At 31.3% G+C, this 17,235-nt stretch overlaps 2 protein-coding genes across 5 annotated transcripts in view; one reads left to right on the forward strand and one right to left on the reverse strand.

Moving 5' to 3' along the window:
- The window catches only part of LOC130641649 (cilia- and flagella-associated protein 74-like), a 38,236-nt gene that overhangs the window by 5,115 nt on the left and 15,886 nt on the right, over positions 1 to 17,235 (forward strand). For 3 of the 4 annotated variants that reach the window (XR_008982496.1, XM_057448532.1, XM_057448534.1), the window contains exons 3-25: positions 231 to 300; positions 655 to 743; positions 2,650 to 2,748; positions 2,836 to 2,940; positions 3,020 to 3,193; positions 3,328 to 3,541; positions 3,660 to 3,817; positions 3,999 to 4,029; positions 4,109 to 4,201; positions 4,289 to 4,378; positions 4,483 to 4,568; positions 6,162 to 6,282; positions 6,365 to 6,427; positions 6,569 to 6,646; positions 9,832 to 9,992; positions 10,075 to 10,141; positions 10,857 to 10,946; positions 11,075 to 11,201; positions 11,991 to 12,037; positions 12,120 to 12,162; positions 12,234 to 12,298; positions 12,675 to 12,854; positions 13,038 to 13,102. Coding sequence is in view for 3 of the 4 variants with exons in the window: in XM_057448532.1 (XP_057304515.1) it covers positions 231 to 300; positions 655 to 743; positions 2,650 to 2,748; positions 2,836 to 2,940; positions 3,020 to 3,193; positions 3,328 to 3,541; positions 3,660 to 3,817; positions 3,999 to 4,029; positions 4,109 to 4,201; positions 4,289 to 4,378; positions 4,483 to 4,568; positions 6,162 to 6,282; positions 6,365 to 6,427; positions 6,569 to 6,646; positions 9,832 to 9,992; positions 10,075 to 10,141; positions 10,857 to 10,946; positions 11,075 to 11,201; positions 11,991 to 12,037; positions 12,120 to 12,162; positions 12,234 to 12,298; positions 12,675 to 12,854; positions 13,038 to 13,102 (2,316 nt within the window). In the remaining variant the exon portion in view is untranslated. The remainder of the gene's footprint in view (positions 1 to 230; positions 301 to 654; positions 744 to 2,649; positions 2,749 to 2,835; positions 2,941 to 3,019; positions 3,194 to 3,327; positions 3,542 to 3,659; positions 3,818 to 3,998; positions 4,030 to 4,108; positions 4,202 to 4,288; positions 4,379 to 4,482; positions 4,569 to 6,161; positions 6,283 to 6,364; positions 6,428 to 6,568; positions 6,647 to 9,831; positions 9,993 to 10,074; positions 10,142 to 10,856; positions 10,947 to 11,074; positions 11,202 to 11,990; positions 12,038 to 12,119; positions 12,163 to 12,233; positions 12,299 to 12,674; positions 12,855 to 13,037; positions 13,103 to 17,235) is intronic. The other variant, XM_057448533.1, reaches the window with a different exon arrangement.
- LOC130641658 (uncharacterized) lies at positions 15,569 to 16,851 on the reverse strand. The gene is made up of 2 exons (XM_057448567.1): positions 16,710 to 16,851; positions 15,569 to 16,541 (listed from the first exon to the last, which is right to left on the reverse strand). The coding sequence occupies exons 1-2, from the start codon at positions 16,810 to 16,812 to the stop codon at positions 15,826 to 15,828; spliced, it is 819 nt and encodes a 272-aa protein (XP_057304550.1). The 5' UTR covers positions 16,813 to 16,851; the 3' UTR covers positions 15,569 to 15,825.

A 17,235-nucleotide genomic window follows, 5' to 3' on the forward strand; every position in this document is an offset into this window, starting at 1 on the left:
TGTTCCTTGAATTAATCTTGCTTATATTTATGTCTTTGAAACAAACTGCTAACATAGAAGGGACTGGGACATTTTTGAAATCCCCATCCACATAACAACATTTGTAGCCCTAATCTGGTGATTAGACATTATTTCAACCACTTTATCTGGAATCTTAAGCACATAATTATAGTTGTTTTAAGCTTCTTAAAGATCTACAACAAATTGCATGAACTATTGCTTGAATTTAGAAGTTTTGATGATTTTGGAATAGATGATGAGGACAGTTTATCAGAACCTGTCTCAGAAAAAAATAGAGAAGTATATTTATTTGTTCTTCGATGCATATCTTTTATTAGCTAACTTATAGTCTTTAAGGAGATTCTTAATGACATTTCATGAAGATATACCTTGACAAAAGAATATAAAAAGTGATAAACCTTTGTGTAATTAGCTAAATTTAATTTGGAAAAAACGTTTTACATTTCACTTTTTCTGATAAGGGAACTAATAAATTGAATCAAGTCCAGCTAAATGACAATTTCTTGGTAACATTTCTATAAGTTAATAAAAATTTGGTTAAATTAATATAACCTATTCACAGACCAGAAAAGCTAGCCTAGTAATATGCATACATGATAATGTTGCAAAAGTATCAGATAAACTTTTTTCTAGGAGAAACTTCGAAGAATAGCGTTAAGACAACATCTTGATCAACTTGGAGAACTTGTTATCGAGAAGGAGTGTGCTGTAACACAGGCTAGGTATGTATGTTAATTTTTCATTTAAGGATACGGTGACCCCTTTCATTTAAATTGACAGAAACATGGTGTAATAAACACTGTTGTGATTCTCATAGCTATGAGACGTTTTTTCTAAGTGAGATATGGTTTTAAATACATAAGGGAATATAAAAACAGTAACATTTAGTATACTTGAGAAAAAAAATATTGTTTTGAAAAACTGGATCTGATTGACTTAAAGTGCAAATTTCCTTTTTAAAAAAATCCTTATAATTAATATATTATCCTGTGGATAATTTACTCATCTTTCAGAAGATATATTTTCAAAAGAAAAATTTAAAGATATTTTAAATGTATTGTGTCTGTGTATGACTATGGAAGTATTGACTATGGTATGGTTGACTATGGTAGTATTGTGTATTAGATAAATGTTACAACACGTTTTGTTAACACAACAACAGTTATCATCCCAAATGGGCCCTGACATAATTTTGAAATAGCAATTCACAGCGGGCAACATCTTGTCAACTAGACATGATTCTAACAAAAGCACAAACTCTTTTTTGTGTAGAAAACATGTGAGAGACAGCCTTGAAGGTAGATGTTTTGCATGTTAAAAGAGTGATTTAAAAGTACAACAACCAGTCTTATAGAACCACAAAAACACAAGGGTGACTCAATAATTCAATAATGACAATTTTTAAGCTGGAGATTTAACAACAATAAGTAACTGCAGTCGGTTTGAAATCAAACATAACAAAAAAACATTTCAGTCTACGAGTTCCTGCAAAGAATATGTCAATACCGATCCGGATATTAATACAAAATATTAAGCTGCGTTTCCATCCAGTGGAGGATGGGATAAAATGCAAACTAAATTTTTTATAAAACTATGTAGAACCTGGCATGTCAAAACAGAAAAAAAACTAGCTAATAATAAACGCAGAACGTGTTGATTAAGATTTTTAAATGCTTTAAAATTTTATCAAACATTCTGATCACTCCAGACAAAAGCTTCTTTTTAAAAATTTTTTTTGTATGCAATCTTTTTCCTCTTCGCGTGAGACCTTATTATCTTATGCTTTTGTGAGGGCGCATGTGAAAAAATAAAATAAAAAACGTTATACAACATTTTCCAGATAAAAACAAATTATACGACGCACAAATTCTTAGCTACGATTTTTTAATACATGGCAAAATACACATAAAAATTGCTTTGTTTGCTTGTTCGGTTTATTTGCTAAAAAAAACTCTACAAACAAAAAGAAATGTAACATAAAAACTCTTTGAAACATTGCCTTCTTTCAAGTCATCCTAAAATTTTTGGTTTAAAAATTATTTTTTTAATTTATTCTGCTTGAAAAATTTCAGCAACAACAGCTTCTTTCTTCATCTTAACTAAGTACAAAGCTTCAATAAAAACAGCTAAAGATAAATCTCTTGTTCCTTAACTTTGTATCAGGAAAGCACAACATCAGCTTTCCGTTTACGCAAGAAAATAGCAGAGAATTTTTTTATCCAGTGAAATGAGCAGTAATAATGACTCGAATCCAGTGTGAGTAAACTTTCCTGAAGACCGCCACCGCCACAACGAAAGGGTAAACCAACATATCAAACTACTCCGTATGTGTGATTTAAAAAACACAACATTCCAAAGATTTCCAAAGATAATATGATGATATTTGGGTGATTTTATTTTTTCTAATGAAATGAATTTTATACTTGTTTCATTGTTTCTATGGCCTTGCAAAAATATTTTTTATTTATTCGAAGTATAATGTCAGACAATATTTCCTCCAAAAATAGCATTGGTAGTTACTTCAGCCTATATAACTAAATTCTGTTTTCAGCAAGATAGATCTCAGTCATAACAAGAAAAATTAGTTTGACCTAAAAAAACACACCCACTGAATAATTTCATCTATAGGAATGAACTTCAAAAGTGCCAAGAATACCTTGAACAACTGCAGTTGGACCTATCTGAAGCTAATAATCAAGGCAAAGAAGCAGAGAAGAAGAAACAGAAGTAGGATATGTTATTTTTTTAAGTGCTGAGATTTAAAAATGATCAAAATTGTGAATTATAAGGTTTGTCTTTTATTCCATCTTACAGGGCTGCTTACTATTGTTTAAAAAGCAAACAAGATAAGCTGTGGACGGAGATAAATGTTGAAAAAGCTGTTGAAGTGAAATTATTGCAAAACCTTGAAAGTGCCGAGTAAATAATTATTTAAACATCTGTATTGATTTAACCTTTCCATGCTTCTTATTCTATAGAAAGCATTCATTTTCTTTAGGTTTAACTTAGCCCAAACATATATAGAACATGCTAAGTTCTTGCCGTTAGATGAGGAACTGGAAAACGAAGAAAAAAAACTGGATAAACTCAAAGCTGAGAAAGCATCTGCAAGAATAAAAAAAGAAACAAATGCAGCTTTAGTTCTTGAAAGGCGGAAAAAGAGTAGAGACAAGTAGGAAATAATATGCTCACCTTGTTTGAAGTATGCATTATGAAATCTTTTGTGTCCTTTTTTTTGGTTTATAGTGAAAATATACCATGTGATTTTAGAGTTTGTTACAAAGGAATTGAAAATATTTCTTTTAGGGAGCATATATCTGCATTTCGGGAAAGAGAACGAAAAAGTCGACAAGCACTTATATCTGCAAAGAAAAATCGAGAAGTAGCAGTTAAATATTTGAAAGAGACCATGGACCGAGTTCGTCAACGGGAGAGCGAGGAAGAGGATAAAAGCAGAAGCGATTTAAATCAACGAATGAGTGCCTTGTTAAGTTTAAAAAGAAACATTGAATTGAATAAGGTTTAGAACTTTTATATTAACTTTACAATTAATCAGATGTATGCTCCGAGATTAAATGCTGAACCTGAATGGGCATGAATCTGAGTTGAAGTTGATTGACTGATATAAATGTATTTAGGAAAATATAAATGCAGTTCAAGCTCAGGATTCACACATTAATAAAAAGGAGAAGATGAAGGAAGATTTAGAAAGACAAAAACTTATCTCGATGGGTGAAAATCCTGATGAAGTATTGACAAGACGTAAAAGAATACAACAGTTTGAACGTGATAAAGAGTATGTTATTTTTATTAAACAAATATTTTTACAGGATAGTTCCTCAGTCATATAAATATACTAGTGTCCTGGAGGTCCAGAACAAGATAAAATAAACTAACAATAATAAAAGTTGAAATTTATGTTAATTTTTGTATGATAAAAATTTACATTTTTGGTAATATATGATATACTTGTTTAGGGCATTTGAAAGAAAACAAAGAGAACGGGAGGTCATGAATAATTTATTTCTTTGCTATAACTTCGGAGGTTTGACAAGGGAATTTCACAATATATATTATTAACTTGTAGATAGAAATTGTAAACAAAGTTATCCTTGAAGAGAAACAGATGAAACGTAGGTATCAACAACAACCACAGCTATGGCCAGACAATAGGCCCAGGGTAGGTTTAGGAATCTTTTACGTGTTGTTGGTTGATCTTGAAAAATTATTGTTACAAAAAGTTGATAAATAGTTTATTTAATTGTAGAGGGTTCCACGCAAGAGGTCCAAGCCTCGTTTTGCTCCATCAAGTGGATCTGAATCCATGGAATATGGTGCCGATGTTGAAGACACTGGAGTCAGCCAATTATTTATATTATTCTCTGCAGTATTATTTTTTAGGGATTGTTTAAGTCTGCAAATGTCTGTTTTCAAAAATGATGTATTTTGCCTTACTTTTAGGGGAAAATCTCATATATTGGCAAAGTTTCAACAGATGATGAAGGAGAGTTTTCACCATATGGTGCTACAAATAGAGACGATGATAGGTAGTCTAAATTATATTTCCTGTGTGTAAATATATTAACCTACAGGTGCTTAACTAATACCTAAAAAGTAAAAATAAACGAAATCATTATAACACAATCACAATCATAGTCAAGTGAATTGTAAAAACACAATTTAATGTACAGTAATATTTAACAAGCAATTGCTTATTTTACTATGTAGTTTTTTCTAAGACAATCAAAGAAGTAAAAAAAAATACATACAGAGAATATAAAAACTATGTACTCTCAAAAAAATATCCACTTTGTCTTTGAGGGCTTTTTTTAAATTTATAAGAGCATAAAATGTAGTTCTTTTCAGCATAAAACAATATGTCATTAGCTACATCCAAAGGGTGAGAAAGATGGAGACTAATGTCAATAAACTTATTTACAGGGAGATAATTTGTGCTCACCTTGGTTTTAAGTTCACTTTTTTATAAACAAAAACATTTAAAAAATTGCTTGGTCATTGTTTACCTGGATAATTCAGTTGTTTATTTTTAAAGTATTTTTTTACCATTGTGCACCAATTTGGTATTGGGTATAAAAAAGTAAGGCAATAAATTTAAAATGTTATGGCATCAAATGATCCACTCATTATTTTGGTTTCAAAGTTTAATAGGGAATAATCTCGTCAAGTTTTTGTATTTTTAAACAGGACCTACAATTGGTATTTTACTAGTGTAAGTAATTATCATACAGTTGCGTTGATATACTAGTGTAAGTAATTATCATGCAGTTGCGTTGATATACTAGTGTAAGTAATTATCATACAGTTGCGTTGATATAATAGGCAGATGAATGCTCAATTTCAATCATGGTTCATGAAGCTGTTCAACAACAATTAAAAGTGACCATGTTGAATTTATGATCAATTTCTTTTGCTTTAATTTCAGTTTGTTCTTAATTTCTTGATGTAGAAAGTGTAGAAAGTATTTGAATTAAGCGCAAAACTTCAACATACTTTAAAAATAACCTCATCACAGTCAAATTGAATATTATCCTCAGTTCTCTAATGCAGACAAAATAAATTGTTATTTTGTGATTAAGTTTTGTTAATTTCATTAAAATAAATTGTTAAGAAAAAATCATGGAACAAATTTACCAACAATTTGTCATTTTTCCAGAAAACAACTTTTTAGTGGTTTTTGCGATGTGGAATTAAAAAATAAGTAAAAATTCCACTCCATTTTTTGGTAGAAAATAAAATATAGCATGTGTAAATTAGAACTCCAACTATACAATAGATTTCAATGAATAGTTGCCATCTTAGATGCTTAGGAGGTTTATTTAAGTTGGTTTAAGTACATTTTAAGCTCTGCCCTACAATTTAAAACAATTTTGGTTTCAGATGTTGCCTGGCTACCCACCCAGAACAGGATGTCAGTTTTTCTTATCAACTTATTTTATTAGACAACAATGAAATGATGTTGGTAATTCTTGCACTAACATTAATAACCTTAAGTTCTCAGTAATTTTATTGACATGGTGACGTAGTTGTTAGTTTGTATTTGATAAGTAAGTGTGATGTGTGTAAATGTAGTTGATAAGTAAGTGATTTCTCTTGTATATAACTTAATTTATCATTGTTAGAGAAACCACAGAAGATGACGAGGTAGCAAAAGACGACAGTGGAATTCAACATGACGAAGGTGAAGAAGAAAATCTTGCAAAACCTGAATTTAAGGGGTTATGGGAACAGGAAGAAATTCAGGTCAGAATGCCTTGGTGTAATATTTGATATTTTTATTTTTATTCTATTAGTTATAAATAATGCAGTTTTTGTGTTGCTAAAGGAGGATGTTGATAAACCTGCACACTGGAAAACTTCAACTCGTGAATATAGCAAATATGAACAGGTGTGTGCTATTAAAATAAAGTTTTGCGTTTGTTGTTTGTAAAATAATTCATATATTGTTTTTGTTTTTTTAATTTAATTATCTTTTACTTTACTGTGTCATAAAACTTGGAGTCAAGTTTTTGTTGGTCTTTTTTTTAAGGGAATGATGAAAAATGCATTGAGTAAACAAAAACAAAGCATAGTACAGAAGCAAGTTGCGGCAGGAAGAGAATTTAAGGTTCCATCTTTTTAATTAATAAAAATTATCTGTACTTATTATCTTCACACCTTGTATGCATACTGTTGCATTTCTAGTTGATCAATTTTTTGTTTGTTTTTATCGTTTTTGCTGTTTTTACTGCTTTTTTCCATTTTTATTCTCAGACAGGACGGACATCGATAGCAGTTTTTTTGTATTTATGTATACATTTGCAAATTACTGAAGTCCTTATCCTGTATAAATATTTTTAAATAAATAAATAAATAAATACAAGCCATTGAGCATTTCATTAAGGTAGTGGTATGGTAAATTACACCTCTTTTGTATAAAGCATTTTTTTAAATTAAATTAAATTACAACTAAATTAAATTAAATTACACCTGTTTTGTACAAAGCATTTTTTTTCAACTTTTCTTCTAAAATTTCTTTTAAAATTTTCTTCATAAAATTATGCATGTACTTGTTAACAAGAGTTTGTTCCACAATATGAAAGGAAAAATTGAAATGTTATAACACATAAAAAAAATATAGTTAAAAGTCTTAAAAAGTGGTTGTGGTCAACTGTAAAGGGATTATTCTCAAAAGTATACAACTTCTCCGCAAAATATGGTCACAATTTCAGCATAGTCTGAATTTAAATTGTGTGTCTTATTTTTTTGTGATGTTGTAGTTTATCAGAGGAACTTAAATAATGCTTTAGAATTGCCTAAACAGCCTGTGACATCAATCCTGCATCACCCTTATTATCGCGAATTGCTTTACCGTAAGAATGTGAATAACATCCCTCTCGGTTATCATTTAACCACCTTCTCTGCCACCAAGACTTTTTCCATTAGAAAGTTTATTGCATAAAATAATAAATTAAATCTTGCCATTTTGTAAGAAATGGATTAAAAACGGGTCACAGTGAAATCATACATGACACATAGATCATGCGATTTTGATGAGGGCTCCCATCATGGTTAAAAAAACAATCAGGTTCATGATCACCAATTGAGGTAATCCAGTTGAATTATTTCATTAGTGCTTCTCTTATCTCGCATATAACTATCTTTGAAAACAATGTCTAGGACTTGGCCTGTACTATCGACTATTGCATCAGCAATTCCGTAAAAACATGTCCAACCCCTTTTCTTACATGAACCATAACAGCACGTAGGGACGTTCACATACTCATTTGTATCTTCAACATCCGCTAGTTCCACCTTTTTAGCATATCTTGCAGCATTTGAAAGGTTTACCTTGAGTGTATCAAAAGCCTTTAATTATATTAACTTTGTTTGCTCTACAAAGCACGACTTCAATAACGGTGTTGCCGAACCCAAAAGAGAACATATTTTCTCCAACCCATTCCTACCTTTTCCAATAACTCTTGCACCAATTACTTTGTCCGTTAATGTCATAAGAATAACCAGATTACTCAGCTGTGTAAAAGACCTTACTCGAGACTGAACCAATACAATGTTGGTTCACAAAAATGAAATGAAACTTCGTACAGAGTCCCGTTCTAAAAGATTTCTTTTCACGAACCTCTAATTTACCATGGCACATGTTAATTGCAACATCGTATAAGTAATTTTTCAAGGATTTGATCGATATTATCCAGTGATGAACAACCTTTGAAAATTGTTCATTATCTATAAACTTAATTTCACTTTCAAGTGTTGTTTTTCTTTTCAGAATTTACTTTGATCTGTACTTCTCGCAATGAATTATTTTGATCATACCGAATTTCTTATCCAATACTTTTTAGCACAATGGTTCTCTACGATAATCTGACGATTTCAAAGACATGTTCATGATAACGAAAAAGAAACTTATAATAATAAAAAAATGATGGAATGCTAATTACAAAATTTCAACTTTTTTTCCAGTGCTTTTTGTCTCGCTTATATCTCAAAACTTATGCATAAATATTGCGTAAACCGAAATTTCTCTCATTCTCAATGTTGAAGTTTAGTCAACTTATTTTGTGCACAAAAATTTTTGATCGTCAGAACAAAGACATATGAAGTGAAATGTTTTGTAGCACTGAATCCTTTAATTTTCAGAAATTTTTTTGGTTAAAAATTGGAAGGAGCACTTTGAAAAGTAAAATGTTCCTAAAAAATAATTTGAGGTGTTTTACATTCTTCGTCTTTTCTATCTATTATTCTTGTTGCACAAGTAAAATTAGATCATATTGAGAATTTAATTAAATTATAAGTACAAAAATAAGCAGAGTGAAAAACAAACTTAAACATAAAGCTATAATAAATTGCTAATCCTAACACTTTGTTCATCGAATAAGTGCCCAGTTTTATGAAGTGAAATGTTTAATACGCATTCCTGCATTTATTAGTAACTAATCCGTAGAGTTTTGACTAAACCACTGTTCAATTGTTTAAAGGGAAACAATACAAAAAAACGTTAAAAGATGTATCACTTTCCTCTTGTCCTTATCTCATTAAACTCTAATACAAAAAAGTAAAAATATTTGTTTCTAATAGATATTTTCACTTCATAAAAAATTAACTTCCTGATAAGTTGTATTTTTAGTATATTCTTGAAGTTTGTTTTAGTATTTTTAGCATATTTCTTTAAAAATAATTACAACAAACAAAAGAAAATGAGCTGTTTCTGTAGTTTTGGGTATATGATAAACAAAAGAACTGAAATCATATCACTTGTATCAATCAAACAAAAACAAAAACATTTTCAGAGAAATGCAACTTGCTATGTGTCAAATATTTCAATAAAATGTAGCTGTAATTAATCGGGAGTATGTCTTCTTAAACATTGTAAAATCGTTGCTTGCAAAACGTTTTTGTTGGACCTGTTCAAGTAAACGATAACATGCACAGTTTTTTAAATAATTTAGCAACAAGAAAGTTGAAAAACAATAATACACCAAAAAACTTTGATGTGAACACTTTAAATGCTATAATAAAAGTACAAGTAGGTCTGTTTCTCCTTGCAGTGACGTAATACCTTTGATGGTTGAAATTGACGTATTAAATAAAGGTTTTGAGTTGCATGGTTTATACTACGATTCCTATAAAGATTCATTGTTTGTGTTGTTCCTGTTTAAGCCATTTTCTGTAAAAGAATACTATTTCTTCTCTTTTAAATGCTGATTTCTTAACTTTTTTTTAGGAGAACGTACAGTGTGTAAAGTGGCCTTTAATGTTACCAGGGCATGAAGATGTTAATTTTAAATTTAGGGAGAAGCTTTTTACAGTAAACCGGAAATTGTGCTTTTTAAAGATTTTGATGTTGGTAAAACATACAAACAGAAGGTTCTTTTAACAAACATATCATACTCACAAAATTACTGCCAATATGTTGGTGTCACAGAGAAAATAAAAGACTTCATCGATGTCCTGTATGTTAGTTACATGCTTTATAATTTTTATGCAGTTTATAAATAATTTTTACTAGCATTGTATATTTTTTCATTTTTTCAGGTTTAGTCCACCTGGATCGATGTCAGCTGGACTGACATGTGATCTCACTGTCACATTTAAGCCCATGGTAAATAGTTCCTTCTTGGTTTTTAAGAGCTTTGTGGGCAATGCTGCAAAGTTTTACACAATGGATATAATGGTAATTTAACCACATTGGTCTGTAAGGTAGTGTCTGGTGTATTTGACATTTGTTTAAAGATAATTCCTGTTTTCATGTTTTACGTTTGATTCTTAAAAGAACATAAAAGTTTACAGTTAACATGAACAAATCTTTAAAATCTGCTAATTTGGGTAATGAAAAAGTTCAGCATCTGCCACATCTTCATCTTGACATCAGCTCTGATGTTCCTGGATGACGCCACAGTTAGTAAATAGATTGTTCATTATCAAACACTAACAAGTTCATGGAGTTAACTCTGTCAGGAAAGTCTTGAATTGTCGGGAATTTCAACAATATTGGCGAAATGTTAGAAACATAATCAGAAATATCAGCTGTTTCTTTAAAATGTAAGAAAAATGCCAGGAAGTTAAAAATATTAAGTTTCAGAAGATTCATATTTTCTACGATCTGTTTTATCGATATGCTTGTAATATAATTTAAAAAGTTCATGGTTACCCAAGGTTCAATAAGTGAAATCTCAGCAAAAAGCAGCGGAAAATCAGGAGGAAAATAAGAAGTTAATATCGAGTGGAGTAATCTGAATTCACATTGTAGGATGCTAACTTGGCCACACCTGAATGTTGTCATGGTAATCAGCATTGACATGTGTTGTATTTTTTAGATTAATGAAGATATGGAGGGGTGTATTGAAATGATGGCTCAAACTGGAATATTTTATATCCCCATCAAGTGCCTGATAAAACGCTGTGAGGTAGATTTATATAATATTTTGTTGCTCAGGGACGGACCTTGTCTAAAGTAGTCGACATTAGATTTACTATGGAAATAATACCTCTACAATAACCACTGCAGTTTGCTTACAGTACAACTGTTTTTTAGGTATGTGTTGATGCACATGAAGTTGACTTTGGTACTCAAGTGGTTGGAGAAACACGAAAAAGATCAATTACATTAAAGAATACCGGAGCTCTGTCTACAGACTTCACTTTCTACAAAACCTGCAACTGTAATTACGCATTAATTTCTGTGCTATTTACACGCAAATGAGATTGTGTTAAATTTCATAGTATTTAACTTTAAAGATTTAGTAAACATAAATGACCCTGACATTAAAAATTTCCAAACTTTTATTAAAGGGGAGGTTTGAAGAAGATATAGATCAGATGCATTCTATACAGAAATGAGACGCTTAACTTTATCCACAAAAATCATATCAGTGGCATTGCTCTTGATTTCCTGTTTAATCGAAACAAAAAAAACATTTAAAAACTCAATAACATTAGGTTAATTAGGGGAACCAGTAACTTTGTTCATGATTGTTATGTTTGCGACCTAATCATTGAAATAGTGTAACAGCTTAACCAATCGTAAATATTTGTTTGTAAATGACCTCAGATGTCGTCCGATTCAGGATTTAAATATTTTATATAAGTCGGTTGTGAGAAGTTTTGATTTTTTGTTTCCATCAAAATATATAAATAAACTACAATACCACAATTAAATCTGAAAATTCAATAGTAGCTAGCTACCTAGCTCGTTCCTTTCATTGCGTTATTGCTGTAGAACAGAACTTGAAAAACTCCTTGTTCTGATGAAAAACGCTGGAGGAAAATCGTGAAGACAACACACGCATGTCTCACATAATTATCGTGTTTCTGCTTTTTGCATGAGTTAAATATTCATTTAAGATGTATATTTATTAGATTTTCTACGTTTTAAGCAGGATGTTTATTTAGCGGTGTCGTATTTGTGTTTTCAAGTACCTTTTTCTCAAGTTTTTTCTTACAATTTTTAGGTGATAGCGATGAAAAACCTGATGCTGAAGCAAGTGATACAAATGTTGTAAGTAATGCTTCGTATGATTAAGTACCACAAAAACACTGTCATCATAAGACGTCAAAAATGAAAAACGTCGTTTTTATAGAATAACAAAGAAAGTCAGGAAAATGGTGACGCTGCAGTCACAGGTTGGTTTCATCCATACTTTTTTTTGCCAGTATAATGTATGGTGTTGTTCAGGATATCTTTTAATTTACAGGTGATAAACAGCCAGTTGGTGTGGCTGAATCTAACGAGAAAGTTGATAGTATGAGAGTTGGTAAAGTAAGACAATTGTTACATCTTTTTGGATATGACTTAATTGTTGAAAAGGGTATTAAAATCTCAACATAATGCAACACTTGCGCAGCTAACATGCCATTATTTGTGTTAGTCTTGGATGAAGTAATTATGTATAAATTTGAGAAGTATGATCTGAAATGCTGCCAAACAAATACCTTTTAGACTGTTTCTATAAACATTTAATTTTCATGATTACTTTTATGGAAGCATGCAAAGATAATGAAACAGTTTAGCAGATAGCAACGGCTGCAAATTTATTAGATCTAGTTCTGATAAGTAGCCTGTGTGCCATGACATGGTTTTAATGTCTGAATGGAAAATTTGGAGTGTGTTGAAGTTGTAATTGTTTGTGTTGTAGGTTGCAAGTGGTACGTTAGCACCGTTTTCTTCAACTCAACTAGACATTCTGTTTTCTCCTCTACAACCAGGAAATATTTCATGTGAATTCCACATTGCGTTCACGGATCCCAAATTGAAGCCAGCCATGGTGATAGCAAAAGCTTTAGCCATTGATCTTCCAGTGTGGGTTGAAAGAGAGGTATGGACTTGTAGCTGTTGGCATGGCAGTAAAAAATTCGAATGAAATTTGGGTCGTTTATTTTTTCCAAATATTGATTTTTGACTAATTTTTCTTTATGAGTGTCTGCATGTTAGAAATAGCAAACATTTACGCATTTATTTTACCACACTACTTCATGCCACTTCCCCTTAACAACTTTAGGTTGTAGACTTAAAGATATGTACGTATGACAGACTTTATCAAGATGCGATTATCGTTAATAACAGGTGAGATTGTTTTTACATGTTTTTTTAATATTCAATATCAAAAATAAATATTTTTCATAGCTCTTATCTGTTGTTTAATAATTTTTATGTTTTGTCGTTCTTATTCCCGTTTCTATAAAAATGACTGAAATAACGAGTAAAACAAAGGATCCTGTGTCATGGGATTTGGTTTGATCTTCGCATTTTACCTTTTTTATATAGTCAGTTAAAGTCTTCCGGGTTTTTTCATAGTTATGGTTACCTAACAACTTCAGCAAAAACCAAAATTACAGAGTGGTCAACAGAAAGTATAAGGGTCCTGGTGGGACTAAACTTTTCCTATTCCAGTTTTTAGATTGTTTTTTACATAAAAAAATATAGACAATTTCTGTTGGACCAACATGACATCATAATTGTGCAGGATCTTTAGCGTGAATATCATGCGAACGAAAAGATGTTTTTCTTCAAAAATTAAAAAAAAAACAAAAAAAAACTGCTAACAATTTTTTTTCAGCTTTAAAATAGGTTAACATCATTTATCCTATCGGTTTCCCTTAAACAACTTAACATGTTGATATGTTCAAACTCTGTTTTTAGCAAATGTCGGTTTTACAGGTCACAAAATGGTAGTTGACGAGATGTGTGTCGGTGTGTTATAAAACAATATTCCGAAAGTGTTAATTCTAGATTTTATTGTGACTCTTTTACATGGCTATACCTAATTTCAACATAATTACATTTAAATTTGGCTAAAGCCATTTATTGGAAACCTTTGTGAGAGATACCACCGAAAGGGCTTTTTGTCATTTTAGAGGTTTTAGAGGTTATTCAATATTTCAAACTAATTAATTCTGACAGATTTAACTGTCACTGGTTTTTCACCATTTTCAGTTTTCATAGCGTCTACCGAATTTTTCTGACGTTTGTGTGATTCTTGATACATACTGTCTGCAGATATTAACTCGTATAGCTTTTTGTTGCAAGAAATACCTGGTATGGTAGAAAGAATTCGTATTTTTTTTCCTAGCTAACGAAAAATCGTCATTTTAGTATTTTTTTCTAAGAGTAATTCACAAATCTCGTTAATTATAAATTCATTAATCAATGGATTTATACAGTACTCGGTAATAGTACAAATTAATAGATCTGACTCTGTTCATTTTGCTATATTATTGTTAATTTATTTCATTTATTTATTTGCTATTTCATTATAAGACTCCTAATGTTCAAGTACATCCACAATAATATAAAGTTTAAAAATGTTACAGTGTGAATGCATTTCATTTGTTTAATTAATTTATTTTGTCAAATTTAACAACAGGATTTTTACTCTCAGACATTTTTATGCTTGGTTGGAACGGTATACTTCTTTATGCCGCTGTTGCACGATTGAGAAAGTTTTGTTTTAACAAACTGTGCAGGATAAAAAAGAAAGTTTCATGATTATCGACTGCTGATTGTTTGTTGTGAAACATGTTTCAGAGTAACTTAAAGAATGGCGATTTTACACAGTTTCTTCACACTTGGAATACGCGTTGTTTGGTATACATATTTATCTTCATCCTGAAAATTAATTTTATTAACAAATTCATTACGAAACTTGAGTTGAGAAACATTTGTCACTAGATACTTTGCCAGGTTTCGTGTAAAAAAACATTTATTGGACGCAGATGTCAAATGCGGTGATTTTATTTGTTTTAATTTTGCACGATTTTGGTTGCAAAAATATAAAACAAACGGAATAGAGAATTTGAGACATGAATTGTTTTGCTAGCTTAAACTTATAAGATTATAAAACAAAGCGGTTAAATTTAATCGGAATTATTCAGCCTAGTTATGATGATATTCTACTATGCTGCGCGCCGGTAAATATCGCAAATTCGACTGAATAATTTCGGCTGTCCTGCCCTGACAATTGTCTTTGCGAGGTGAATTATAATCAACAAATAAAAATGTTGCATTGCTTTTGCATGTAAATCATTGTACGCGAAGTTATCAAAACCTAACTGTTGGTTGGACCACTAAGGCAGTTCCAGAGTGTTTAAAGCTCCTATTTGAGCTACAGAGATCTCTCAAGTTGTTAATTTAAAATTGAACTGTGTTTTTATATAATTACATAAAATGAAGATCGCTTCTCGTTTTTTTCGTTGGATGGAACTTAAGACGTTGATCAGAATAGCGTATCCTTTTTTATAAAACGATTTCGTAAAAAAGTTAAGCTAAAAATAAGAAGGTAAAAAAATAACAGTAACAATAACATGTTTTTATTTCCTGAAATAAACGCAACAGTCTCTTTATCTTTAAATGCAGTTTTTTTGGACGATTGATTTTTGCGATTTTGCAAAACTTTTATATACTTGGATTTTTTGTTGCAAAAAAATGTATCCGATCTGGGAGAAAAGTTATAGCATCCATCCATCCTTGTATAACTGGACTTTGGCTACCGAAAGAAAAGAGGGGGAAAACAATTCTTAGAAAGCAAAAAGCTATGCTCCATTTTTTATATTTCTCTTTATTATCTGTTATAATGGTTAGAATTTCTGTTGTTTTAAAGTTGACTCGTGAAGCCTCTAGATAGATAGGTAAAATAACACCAACATTGAAATATTTTTTACTGATATTCGTATAGTGAAGAATAGCTTGAAATGTCTTGATGAACCAGCTACGTAATACTAATATTTAACCAGCCAGCTGATGCAGCTAAAATATTTAGTAGCGGAGCCTTTTCATACTAAAATACTGCATTACGCGACCGCTGACGGTCGTTTTGAATTGTTTCTTGTTATTGTTTCACGGTTTTCAACATCGTCTGTCGGCCTTGCCCCAGTTGCTGCCACATGATTGCGAGTGTGATCAGTGACTGTGCGCGCCATACTTGTTATCTTTTTGTATATGGCTCGGTTCAATCTTATAAACACTATCCCGTTAACAGTCGGGTTCACGTAGATAAGCAACATACCGATAAAAAAGACGAAATGCAGAACATCCAGATTATATAAGTGTTTTAAAAAACTGGTGGCGAGTGACGGCAGATACAATGCGAACACAGATAGCAGGTAAAAGGTTGAAAGCTTTGTTACTGTGCCATCTACACTCTTTAAGATGTCTTGGTTGTGTGAATTCCGTCGAATGAACTTCATCGCTCGTATCGCTTTCAAGTAGAAAACTGTAGTCGAAATGAGCATTACAAAATTCATGGGCAATAAAATAAAACCAGACAAGTGTATATGGGGGTTTAATGTTTCCACAGTTCTTGCCACACCTTGGAAAAAAGCTAACCCAGAAATGATAGCGAAAAATACGGAGACTTTGGTTGTCGTCATTTTTTTAGGGTAGTTGTGTAAGTGATGTATTTTGAGGTAGCGATCATACGCAGTCACTAGTATCATGAACGCGGCGGTGTGCAAAAAGTATGTGTTGAAGAACTGTGCTGCGATTTCCAATATGCATGAACTGTTCTCTGCGTACAAGAGAATCAACAGTAAAAAGTTAGCAAACGCCAAGCCGCAATTCGACACGCTTAGATAGCATATGATGAGTACTGACGGGTTCTTTAGTTGTTTTGTTTTGACAATCATAATGGTAGCGAAGCTGTTAATAGTGCCATTTAGTATAAATGTGATGATACCTAACACTTTCAGGACGACGAGATGTTCTGTGTTAATGTGCAAAAGCGGAGTGTAATATGTGTGACAGTCATGTGGCGGAGTGCTGGTGTTGTTGCTGTACATCCTTCTGTTTGTTGTTGCTGTTGTTGTTTACATCTAAAAAAAGAATAATAACTTCCTTTGTCACATTTTTTGTAATGAAATTGCTATGTTACATTAAGTGGTAACGATTTCATTACAGAATAAAAAGCGTGCTTGTTGAAACATTGTAGTTAAACAACCTTGTAAAATCACGTCTTACGGATAAGCTTGCTAGCTACTTCCTTCTTTTTATTGTGATTGCTCAGACAGATGTTTTTTCTAGTTCCCATTTCTTTCTCCTTATTTTGTTTTCATTAAAATATAAAAAAAAGAACATTTATAATTAATTTAAACCTTGTTGATATAAGCTCTGTATTATAGCAAGAGATATCCAGCCACCTTTTCGTAGGATTTATTAAAACAGTTATCAAAATTGAGTAATTTTTTAATGTTAGCATAAATTTC

Source organism: Hydractinia symbiolongicarpus, chromosome 4 (assembly GCF_029227915.1).
Source record: "Hydractinia symbiolongicarpus strain clone_291-10 chromosome 4, HSymV2.1, whole genome shotgun sequence".
NCBI classification, from domain to species: Eukaryota; Metazoa; Cnidaria; class Hydrozoa; order Anthoathecata; family Hydractiniidae; genus Hydractinia; species Hydractinia symbiolongicarpus.

Excerpts from the sequence above, each read along its gene's own strand:
- LOC130641658 (XM_057448567.1), bottom strand. The coding sequence starts at position 16,812 with ATGTACAGCAACAACACCAGCACTCCGCCACATGACTGTCACACATAT. Across the intron at positions 16,542-16,709 it reads CGTCGTCCTGAAAGTGTTAG|AGAACAGTTCATGCATATTG; the intron begins GTATCATCACAT and ends TCTTGTACGCAG.